An 11,501-nucleotide genomic window follows, 5' to 3' on the forward strand; every position below is an offset into this window, starting at 1 on the left:
CGACCTTTTAGTATCTTCCAAGCACCAGCCACACATTTCCTGTATTTGTTAGTTTATCGTCTGATACATAGTAGATACTGAATAAATATTAAACTATGTGAAACAGCCGCTTTTGTTGGTTAAAAAAGGTTGACAATCGAAATAAATTTTAATAGTTATTAATAATGAAACTTATAATGAGTAATTGCTATGTGCCAGGCACTGTCGTAATGTTTTTTGTATATTATCTCACGTATTCCTTAAAACAACTCTAGGAAGCAGATACTATTATCGTTCGTATAAAGGTTCCCTAAGACAGCCGAGGCTCAGAGGGGTTAAATGACTTGCCCAAGACCACACAGACAGCAAGTCATCAGAGCCACGGTTTGAACTCAACATGGGCTTTTCATAACTCAGTGACTTCTCCCTCCCCACAGACGATGCTGAGCAAGGGCCTGAAGCGCAAGAGGGAGGAGGAGGAGAAGGAAACCCTGGCAGTGGACACCTGGTGGCTGGATCCCAGTCTTCCAGCAGTGGCACAGGCACCCCCAGCCGCGGCCTCCAGTTCCCTCTTTGACCTTTCGGTGCTCAAGCTCCACCACAGCCTGCGGCAGAGTGAGCCCGACCTGCGGCACCTGGTGCTGGTAGTGAACACACTGCGGCGCATCCAAGCATCCATGGCACCCACAGCCGCCCTGCCTCCTGTGCCCAGCATGCCTGCTGCCTCAGGCGTGGCTGACAACCTGCTGGCCAGCTCGGACGCCGCCCTCTCTGCCTCCATGGCCAGCCTCCTGGAGGACCTCAGTCATATCGAGGGCTTGAGCCAGGCTCCCCAGCCCCTGGCAGATGAGGGGCCACCGGGCCGCCCCATAGGGGGCACCCCACCTGGCCTGGGTGCCTTGGACTTGCTGGGCCCAGCCACTAGCTGTCTGCTGGACGATGGGCTTGAGGGCCTGTTTGAGGACATCGACACCTCCATGTACGACAGTGAACTTTGGGCGCCAGCCTCTGAGGGCCTCAAACCTGGCCCCGAGGATGGGCCAGACGAGGAAGAAGCTCCAGAGCTGGACGAGGCTGAGCTGGACTACCTCATGGACGTGCTGGTGGGCACACAGGCACTGGAGCGGCCATCGGGGCCGGGGCGCTGACTCCAGGGCTGGAATGGTTGTCTGGCGACCAAACGGAGGCTGGCGGTTTAACAAACTCTCCTTGGAAAGACACAGCTGGCTCCTGCAGAACAGAGAGGGGGCTTCGGAAAGACAGAATCAGTCGCAGACAGCTTCACCTCCGTCCCCTTGTCTCAGGCTGATGCGGGGAGTCTGAGATCAGCCCTCGTGATGGAATGATAGGGCCTGGTGGCTGGAATGTGATTGGACCAGGCCTGATGTTGGACTGACTCCCCAGAGGTCTTAGCCTGCGATACTCTCTGATGTGGGAAGAGACCTCAACCAGTTTTTTGAAATTAAAAAACCAGTCCTGGGAAATCTCAAGTCTTTGTGCTTCTTTGTCTCTGGGCTAAGGCGAGGGTGAGAGAGTAACCTCTAACATTTATTGACCATAGACTGTGTACCTGGCATGGCTCTAAGCACTTGTGTCAACTCATTTAATCCTCATAACAAGATGGGCATTTTTATTATCCCCATTTTACAGTTGAGAAAACCGAGGCTCCAGGAAGTCATCACTTGAGGAGGTGGGTTTCAAACCGTGAGCTTTACTGTTTTATTGGTCTGAGAAGCAGACCAATTAGGTCTGGTAATTGGCCCTCTAGAAAACTCCCTGGAACAGACTCAACCAGATTTCCCTGGTGCGCCTGCCCATACACCGTGGTGGGGGAGGTGGAGGAGCCTCGGGCCACTTTTAATAAGGAAATCTAGTCCTTGCCTGTGGTCTACCTGTGTGTTTGGGGGCCTGGGGGTGAGGGCAAAAGAGAGCTTTGAGAATGAGCCAGAAGTAAAAACTCAAAGCTGGATGGAACCTCTCCGAGAAGCACTGCGAGGCAGCTCTCCAGGAAAACGGTGACAAAAAGTGGGACTCCAGCAAGCTTTTAAAAAATCTACTCCAGGTCTCAAATCTCAGTTTGGACAGGTAACAGGGCAGCTTAGAGGCTCACTCCAAAATAAAGCCACCGGGTTTGGTGGCTTGACTGAAAGGCGGTCCTGCTTTCCTTCTAGAAGAAACCCAGGCTCCAAGAGCTGAGGCCACCTGCCTCACTGCCTGCCTGTGTGACAGGGCTGGCCTGAGCACCGGGTGTCTGCGCCGCCCCCGTGGTCCAGCCGCATTCCTGGCCGGGCTGGGCGGGGCTGCACACTCAGAGGCCTGGCACGGGACCGTGGCGGCGTCCTTCCTGGCGGCCGTGGGGGCAGGGCAGCGCCCGGGGTGCGGGGGCAGGGGGCGGAGCAGAGGAGCAGGGGGCGGGGCGGTGACCTGAGGGGCCGGTTGTGCCTCGAATGGGGGAGACGCCGACGAGGGGACACCAGGGTCGTTGCGCCCCAGCACCTCCCCTCTGGCCGGAAGCTTCAGGGAGGCTGAAGCTAGGTGGAACTGGGGGAGGCGGGCAGCTACGGGCCGGCCCTTCGGGCCTGGAAGGGGCGGGCAGAGTGGAGCTTCCTGGAGGAGCAGAGGAAGTCGTGCCCATTTCTGGAAGTGGATGAGGCATCCCCGGGAGGGGAGTGAAAATGGCCCGAAGGGAGCTGCTGCCCAGGCCGAAGATCTTTGAGGGCCTGACTCCAACCCCTAGGTAATGAGACTCAGACTGTTTTGACCCAGACATTGGGAGTTTAGACGGAGCTCAGCAATGCCCCCTGGTGCCCAGTCTGGGGGGTCTCCCATGCTACTGCCTTAGATTCCCTGGCGATCTGTCCAGTTGTTCAGGAGTTCCCGAGTGTGGGGTCAGCAGTGCCTTCTGTTTACAACACCCTGGGGCCTGTTCCTGATGTCTGTGGGTGCCAAGCTGGGGGATAATCTCTGATACCTACTGATGCAGACAGCCAACCCATCTGTCAACGATGCTCCCATCTGTCCCTGTCCCTGTGCCTGCTTGGCCAGTGATGCCACCCTCTCCCCAGAGCCTCTGCGTACGGTTGTATAGGTTGTGCACTGCACATAGCCTCCATATGTAAAGGGCTGCCATGCATGTCTCAGACACTGCTCATTTGCATATTTATTACGACAGTGTTACAGCAGATGGAGGTCCAGCGCCTTGGGAAAGGGGCATGCCTTTTGTACAAAAGCACCATATGGGCTAGATCGGCCCTGGTCCCATACCCCCGGCACCCTCAGGTTTATGAACAGCTCATGCCTGAGGACCTGCCCCCCTGTCCCCATGTCTGACCCTCAGATGATTGTGCAGGCTCCCTGGCTTTGGTGCGTCCCTCCGCCTTCAGGCTCAACCCCAGGAGGCCACGCTACCTCAGCCAGCAGATTCCAGGGCCCACACCATTCCTCGTGGAGCTGCCGCTCTGGCACTGCTGCTGCCTTTCACAGAGCCTCTGTGTGTTCCCACCAAGACACTCCCCAGGCCAGCTCCCCTCCATAGGTGTTCACAGGGACCCCCCCATCACACACATACTTCTTTCCTGTTCTTGGTCTCCTTTTCCTCCCTCCCTTCCTTCCTTCTTCCCTTTCCTCATTCAGTGAAGATTTACGAGTACCTACTGTGTGCCCGGCCCTACGTAAAAGGCAAATCTGATCACGTCTTTCCCCTGCTCCGAGCCCTCTGAATTTACCCCAGTCCTCTGGGATCTGAAGCCCGCACCTTCCAAGGCTCACCTTTCAGCCCTGTCTGATTCATCCATCCGACGAACATTTACTGAGCACCTAAGGTATGCAGGCCCGGTGTGGAAATCTAACGATGCTTCGTCAACGATTATTGACGCAATAAGCCGTAGAGCAGAGGTTGTGTTGAAAAGCAGACCACCTGTGTTTGAACTTCAGCTTTGCCATTCTGTGGCCGTGTGACCCTAGGCAAAGTATTTAACGTCTCTGGGCCTCAGGGTCTTTATCTCTAAGCTGGAACAGTAACAATACCCACCTCAAAGGGCTGTTGTCTGAGGGAAGAGTGTTCTGGGAAAAGGGAACGGCATTTGCGAAGGCTAGGTGCTGAGGGACCCTATAACCTTTTCAGGGATCTGTAAGCTTCTGGGTTTGACTGGAATGAGGGCGAAAGAGGTAAGGTCAGTGATGGGGCTGGGGTGGGGGGTGGGCAGGGGCCAGGGTACGCAAGGCGCTGGTCAGGGACTTCACTCCGAAGGCACTAGCACAAAGGGATCTAGAAGTAAAGGGATCTCTCTGGCTGCCGTGTGGACATGGTGGCGGGAAGGTGAGCCCAGGAGCCCAGAGTGGAGGCTGGGAAGGGACAGGGCAGCTATGAGGAAGGGAGAAGAGGGGAGGGAGGAGATGTTAGAGAAGACAGGCTGTGGGAATGATGGGCTGTGATGGAGGAAGAGACCGAGGGCTCTAGCTCGGGGACCAGGGGACAGTGGGACCACACTGGGATGATAACCAGGAGGAGAAGCAGGGGTGTGGTTAACACTAAGGTATATGGTAGGTGCAAGGGGCTGGGGGTACACCCGGGGGAAGGCATCCAGTTAGGCCCTGGGACTGGAGCTCAGTGGAGAGGGCGGGGGGCAGGAGCAGGCATTAAGGCTGGCGGGGAGGGAGATATCAGTTTTCCTTGGCTGCACTGGGTGGGACCTGGCTCCTGTTTGACTCAAACTGGGTGGGGAGAGGGTGGTCCCCAAGCAGAAGCTTCCACCTCCTTCCCTAGCAGGATGTCCTGTGTTTATTGAGGTGGCCTTGGCCAGAGCCAGGACACCAGTGCCAACCCCGAAACTCAACTTCCTATGGCCACTCCCCCTGGGGTGAGGGAAAGCAAGAGACAGAGAGACAGAGAAAGAGAAATAGACACAGAGAAACATGGAGCGGGGCAGAGACGAGGAGTGAAAACTGAGATACAAAGAGACACACACAGAGAGACACAGAGACACACACTATTCATGACAAAAAAACCTCACTGCAAACTAGGGAAAGAAGCATCCTTCGCCTGCTAAAGGCAGCTACACAAAACAGACAACTGACATCTTACTTAAGGGCAAAGGACTGAATGCTTGCCCCTGAGATGGGAACCAGCCAGCATGTCTGCCCTCTGAGATGCAGAGAGGCACCTGCCGCCCTTGTCTGTCCGACCCTGAGCAGTCAGAGGGAATTTTCTTTCTGACTCCAGCCTGGCCTATAGTCCGACTCTTTCCACCCTGAACTACTTAAAACTCAGCTTTGACTTTGTCCTTCCTGTAGATACCCAGGGGTCTCAGGACAAGCTCTCAGCCCTTCCTCTAGGTCCTGATGACCATGGACCTCTCCTCAACTTCCCCTCACACTCTTGTGTTGACCAGTTTCTCAAAGGGGCCATTTGCACACAGACTGTTACCTGAAACCCATTCTCATTTACCCACTACCTGCAGCTTTGTGTGAACTCCCGTGGGTCCTTCAGATGCCAGCTCACACGTCCCCTCCTCCAGGAAGCCTTCTCCGAGCTCCCTTCCTCGGCTGGAGCAGGCACCTTTCCTAGGCTCCCCTGTCAAGGCCCTGACTGACCTCTCTGCCTATGAGTCCCCATCACGACCCTGGCCATTCTGGGTCTGTCTCCCTGTGGTACCGTGAACTCTGTGAAAGCAGGTGCTGGCTATCTTGGTCATACTGTGTCCCTGGCACTATCCAGCATGGGGCTGGGCACAAGACCGAGTATCCACTGACCGCTGATACTGAATAAAGGACTTTCTTCCCCTTGGTGCTTTGCTCGTGTTTGTCCCCCCACCGAAGGACCTTCCCTGCCTTTTCAGCTGAGTCCCTCCTCTCAACCCTCTAGTTTGACTTCAGATGTCACCTCCTCCAAGAATCTTTTCCTGAGCCTGTCTCCAAGGTGAATTTAGGTCCGTCAGTGTCCCTGCCAGCAAAGGGCCTGCCACCAAGGGCTTGTGAACATTTGTTCAATGAATTAATGAACAGATGGATGTTTCAATGAATCAATGAATATGAGAGAGAGGGAGAGGGACTGGGGTGCAGGTCTCCTCAGGCCCATCGGCAGCCCTGACCAGTGTCCCTCCCAGCCCTCCTGGGAGGAGGGGTCTGGCTGGGCTCCGGCCACACCCCAACACTTGTTGGCTGCCAGGCCTAGAAGGCTTTTCCCAGAGCTCAGCACATTCCTTCTTTCCCCAGCGGCTGAGAGTGGGCAGGGGGCATTTCGGAGGAAAGGGGGGAGGCCCCGAGCATTCTGGGATCCTGCCAACCCGTTCCTGGTCCCTATGCCCTCGGGACTAGGCCCCAAACATGCAGTGCGGGGAGGGGACAGGTCCGCAGAGGGGCCACTGAGCTGGTGTGAGGGGCAAGAGTGCCGACTGAGGAGAGGGCCGGGTGGCCTCGCCTAGCTGCACAATGGGGCAGAAGCTGCTGACACGCGTTTTGGGGGTAATCCCTGGCCTCGCTGCAGCCCCGGCCCCAGGCCTGTGCTCAGAGAGCTGCGAACATCCGAGGCGGCGGCCGGGTGGGTGCGAGGGGCATGTGGGGGTACTTGTGCTCTCTGTGCCGCCCCCCGGGGCCCGGTGAGTCAGGGCAGGCTGGGGGTTGGGGGCCAGGGTGTCAGGGTGAGGCCTGATGGCCTCGGTTTGGGAGTCGGGGATGTCTGGGTTCAAATCCCATTCTTACCGGTTACCTGCTGTGGGTGATTGTGAGTGTCACTTACCCTCTCGGAGCCTCTTTCTTACGTGAAGGGGACAGAAGAGTGTTGCAGCATCTTTGGGGTCCAGCAGAACTCGAGTTGGCTGTACAATTAAAAACTGTAAATCTTCACAACAACCCCATGAGGTGGGCACTTTTACTACCTCTGTTTTAGCAATGAAGAAACTGAGGCCCAGAGAGATGCTGTGACTTGCCGAAGGTCACACAGCCAGGAAGGGACCGAGCTGGGATTTGAACCCAACTGACTGGGAGAAGGAGTGGAAGGAGGTCATTTTAGGGGCCCCAGGAACCAGCAGGGCCATGCCTGGTTGAGGAGCCAGGAACCAGTTTTAGTGGGGTGCTCAGTCTCCAAGGGGCTGTAGCAACGTGCGAATCCCAGGAATGGGGCTCTTGGTGGCAGTCTCAGCTCGGGCAAGGGAGTGGCGCTATCTTGTGGCTCCCCACCCCCTTGCGTGGTGGATGTAGCTGGGAGAGGGGATGTTTGTTTCCCCACCACCCACCCCCTGGTGATGTCATGCCTCTGCAGCCAATGGCTGGGGTCTCCCCTCCTCCCCCTCCCTGTTCCTTTTCCCCCCATTCATTTTCCCCCCAGGCTAGGGCTGGAGCTGACCAGAAGGACCAGGAGCTCTCGAAGGTGTCTGGAGGCCCAGTGGTAAGAGATCAGCCAGCCAGTCCCTCCCTGGCCAGGCTGTGAAGCTGTAGGAATGAGATGCAGGTTCTTGGGAGGTGCTGGAAGGGTGCCTGGGGCTCAGGAGGCAGCTTGCTATAGAAGTTGAAGGCATAGACTTTGGAGCCAGATCCCGGCTTCCGATCCCAACATTCCTTTCTTTCTGGCTGTGTGGCCTCGGGCAAGATATTTTGCCCTTCGGTGCCTCTGTGTTCTCCGTCTCTCTGCATCTCCAAAGTGGGCTGCTGGAGGCCACCTCACAGGGCTGAAGGGAGGGTAGATCAGTTGCTACGTGTAAAGAGCTGGGGCAGGATGCCTGGGGTAGGACAAGTGTTGCGGTCCCTGGAATAGGGTGTTGGGGAGGCAGTGCTGATCCTGTTGGTGGGAGGCCATGCCAGAACTGGATTCCATCCCTCATCCAAAGTTCCCCTTTGGTAGGGAAGAGTGTGCGGCCACCGGTGAGCAAAGGCTGGATATGAGACACTTTGAGATGCACAGTCCACACTCCCACTTGCTGTCAACGACGAGGTTACATTACTTGAGCACTTACTATAGGCTGAGACTGTTATTCTAAGCACCTGATGGAGTAGGGACTAACGGAGGCAGCTGGAGGCCACTGCCGGCACGCCTGCCCCTCTGCCTCACTAGATGGCCTCAGATCATGTCTAGGGGCCTGAGTGGGTCTGATCGAGCCCTCGCTCCCATTGCTCAGGGCATCAGATCGCTGGTGAAGCTGCGGCTCTGAGTGGGGAAGATTCCTAAATGAGACTGTGCCAGCTACGGAAGGAAGAGGGTGCACGGGGCAGAGCTGGGGGGTTCCTCACAGGCTGGCCCAGCTCAGCCGAAGGGCCCAGGGACCCCCACTCCAGCCATTCTGAAAGGCCTAAGTGGCCTCTTAAATGGGGATCTAGGCTGTGCCTTCCCCAGGGAGGCGTTTCGAGGATTTAATGAGCTAAGGCGAGGAAGGATCTTTGCATATAGCAAGTGCTCAAGAAATGGGGACTCTGAGAATTCTGGGAGCTCAGGAATACCAGGATAGCACTCAAAAAATGGGCTGTCGGCATCTGGAGGGTCCTGCCTTGCCTTGACTCACCAGAAACCCATTAGATCTTCCTCTAACACGAGTCAGGGCCACCCCCCCCAACCGGGAACCCCCCTACCTCTCCTTCCCCTGCCTAGTGGGATGGGCAGAGCTGGGAACAGAGAGCACCCAGGGTGGGGTGGGCTTCCTTCCGAAGCTGCCCCCGCCCCACCCCAGAGGCTGGGTACGTGCGTGGCTCAGGAAGGGCACAGTTGAGCTAAATATAACCTGGGCTGGCGGCTGTCCCGGGCAGGGATAAGGAAGGAGGGCACTCTCTCTTGTCCCTACCTCTGCCGAGTTTCCTGTGCCAGCCTGTGGGTGTGACCCTCCCTGTCCCGGCCTGGAGCAGGGAGCTTGGGCCAGATCCTCCCCTCCATCTCCACCACTTCCTACAAGGACCAGGCTTCTCCCACCCCCAGCTCAGGATGCTATGTTATGTCAAGGACTCAGAGGTCAGCTTCTCAGACCTGGGTTCAAGTCCCAACTCCGTCACTGTGGTATCTTGTCTCTCAACCCTCATTTATTCACCAGTGAAATGGAGTACCATGAGGCCACACCTGTAAAGTGCCCGCCTGGCCCAGACTTGGCACCCATGAGGGCCATCTAAAGTACCCTTCTTTGGCACCCTCAACTCCAGCCCCATCACCCGGCCAGCCCCGCTCCTGCCCCAGTTAATTTGCTTCTTGAGCCAACTTTGGTGCTCAGAGCCACCAATGCAAGTTACGGTGGAGAGTTGGGGTCAAGGGCACACAAGGGTCCTAGCTGTGACCCCAGACAGGTCGCTTTCCCTCTCTGAACCTCAGTTTCCATTCCTAAAATGGCCACCAAATCCAGGGTGATTCCAAGGCTTATGGGTGCCAGCACAAGACCTAGTTCAGAGAAAACGTCCCAGATGTAGGAGCCAGCCCTACCTGGTGGAGCTGGGGTCTCAGAGGGAAGGCTGGGAAGGACACGGACCAGAACCCCTGGCAGAGCCAGAGAGGAGCCCTCCGATACCTCAGGGGGCTGGGCCAGAACTAGCAGAGTGGGTACAGCCAGAGCATTGAGGGGGTCCCTGTGTTCTCCCTCTTGGCCAGTGGTGGGCTATGAAGGGCCATTGTACGGCTGGGGGTGGGTGGGCAGGGGCGGAATGCAACCAGGCACAGCAGACAGGCCATTGTCTGAGGGAATGTGCCGCGTGAGGCCTGACCTTTCCTTTGGGAGTGGGGGTTGGCGGGATGGCATGCCAGGCGGGGGCTGGGAGGACAAGGCCAGAGTCAGGGAGCGGGGCAGGGGAGGGATGGGGGGACAATGTCTATCCCCTTTCCTCCAGAAGGGTTGTTGGGGAGGCTGCATGCAAATCCCAGCTCTGCCTGCTTCTTGCTGTGCTGTGTGACCTAGAGCAAGGTTCTCGGCCTCTCTGAGGGGCTAGAGTTTTCCGCAGAGAGCTGGAAAATGAAGGTCTTAGCACAGGACTGGCAAAGAGTGACCAACCACTCAATACCCGTTAGATATCATTAGAGCTGGAGCTTTCAGACAAGTTCAAGTCCTGGCTTAGCCATTTGTCACCTGAGCAAGTGACTTCCCTCCTCCCAACCTCAGGTGTTTTCTTTGTAATGGGCTCAATAATTGTATTGGCCTCACGAGGGTGTCCTGAAGTCCACGTGCAGTGACCCTTGTGGGACCTTCGACATAACATCAGGACCACAAAAAGGACTTAGTAATAACAGCAAGTACCTGTGAAGTGACTTCCATGTGCCCCTGGCACTTTATATCTACAAACTCATTTGCCCCTCCCAACGGTCATGTGAGGGAGGTGTTCTCATTCTCCCCATTTTATAGCTGAGGAAACGGAGGGACAGGGAGGTGAGGTGATTTGCCCATGGGGAGTGCATAAGATGGTGAAGATTGCCTTATAATGAATTTGAACCCCCTTGGTCAGCTGTGGTGGTTGGTGCAGGAGCTCTGCTGTTAGACAGGCTTAGGAGTCACTTTTGGCTTTACTGCTTGTCGTCCAGCTGTGTCACCTTTGATAAATGTCTTCTGAGCCTCAGTTTCCCCATTTGCACTGTGGGGATAGGGTATTGACAGTACGGCAAGGGCCAGGTACTCAAGAAACAATCAGCGGGACTAGCTGATAGTAATGCTCACGTTATTCTTCTTAGAGCCCCGGACCCAAGAGGCCCAAGGAGCTGGAGGTGACCTTGAGGTGAGCACTGGCTGGTGCCACATGCCCCTCCCTTCCCCTCCCTGGCCTGCCTGGAGCCTCATGCCTTTGTCTCTCTTTGGCAGGCAGCAAGACCCCAGAGGAAGGGCGTGAGCCCCACAGACGACTGTGTGGCACCCCAGGCTGGGCTCCTGTTAGGAGGGGGTGCCTGTGCCCAGGCGGCGGTGAGAGGACAGCTGGGGTGGGGGCTCTTCTCCCCTTCTGATACTACCATGACCTCTCCCTCAAAGCCTGGCCTCTTCCCCTGTATTCTCTGGCCTCACGCCTCCATCTCTGTCCCTCACAGGCTCAGAGGCAGCTGCTCCATGAGGAACTGAAGCTGGTCCTGCAGCAGAAGGGAGAGAGGAAGCAGGAGCCCGGGGCCCAGGTGCCTCCCAGCAGCGCCATGGAGGTCAGGAGCCGGAGTGCTGAGGTGAGCGCCCACACATGCTCCAAGGGGGACTCGTGGAGCCCAAGTAGGGGGCACAGAGTAGGGTAGCAAGGAGACACTTCCTGGCTTCTCTGTGCCTCAGTCTCCCCATCTATGAAATGGAAATAGCAACAGGGCCTATTTTATGGGTCACTGTGAGGAAAGAACTTTAACATATATCAAGTGCTCAGCACAGTGTCTGGCACAGACTATAAGATGCAAAGCAGCTAATTCATTGGAGCAGAATGGAGTTCTATTAATAATGGGCTAACCGTCTACAGCCATGCCACCCTGAACGCTCCTGATCCCATCTGATCTCGGAAGCTAAGCAGGGTCAGGCCTGGTTAGTACTTGGATGGGAGACCACCTAGAAATACTGGGTGCTGTAGGCTTTAAATAATAATAATAATAATAATAATAATAATAA

The 11,501-nt window shown here is 56.2% G+C and overlaps 2 protein-coding genes and 1 non-coding gene across 8 annotated transcripts in view; all 3 read left to right on the forward strand.

Moving 5' to 3' along the window:
• Positions 1 to 1,469, forward strand: part of SERTAD1 (SERTA domain containing 1) — a 2,902-nt gene extending 1,433 nt beyond the window's left edge. The window contains exon 2 of the mRNA XM_011372212.2: positions 417 to 1,469. Coding sequence (XP_011370514.1) covers positions 420 to 1,127 — 708 coding nt within the window. The 5' untranslated portion in view covers positions 417 to 419 and the 3' untranslated portion in view covers positions 1,128 to 1,469. The remainder of the gene's footprint in view (positions 1 to 416) is intronic.
• Positions 1,470 to 2,351: 882 nt separating this feature from the next.
• The window catches only part of PRX (periaxin), a 17,948-nt gene continuing 8,798 nt past the window's right edge, over positions 2,352 to 11,501 (forward strand). For 2 of the 6 annotated variants that reach the window (XM_011372217.2, XM_011372216.2), the window contains exons 1-4: positions 2,353 to 2,716; positions 3,691 to 3,800; positions 10,604 to 10,647; positions 10,731 to 11,077. In XM_011372217.2, coding sequence (XP_011370519.2) covers positions 11,051 to 11,077 — 27 coding nt within the window. In that variant the 5' untranslated portion in view covers positions 2,353 to 2,716; positions 3,691 to 3,800; positions 10,604 to 10,647; positions 10,731 to 11,050. Of the gene's footprint in view, positions 2,717 to 3,612; positions 3,801 to 7,308; positions 7,364 to 10,603; positions 10,648 to 10,730; positions 11,078 to 11,501 lie in introns of those variants that run through there. The other 4 variants (XM_023537890.1, XM_023537892.1, XM_023537891.1 and 1 more) reach the window with 4 other exon arrangements.
• On the forward strand, positions 11,348 to 11,466 carry LOC111746894. The gene has a single exon (XR_002783300.1). It is a non-coding gene; the product is annotated as a 5S ribosomal RNA (ribosomal RNA).

The sequence above is a fragment of the Pteropus vampyrus genome, unplaced genomic scaffold (genome assembly GCF_000151845.1).
Source record: "Pteropus vampyrus isolate Shadow unplaced genomic scaffold, Pvam_2.0 Scaffold203, whole genome shotgun sequence".
Classification (NCBI taxonomy): Eukaryota; Metazoa; Chordata; class Mammalia; order Chiroptera; family Pteropodidae; genus Pteropus; species Pteropus vampyrus.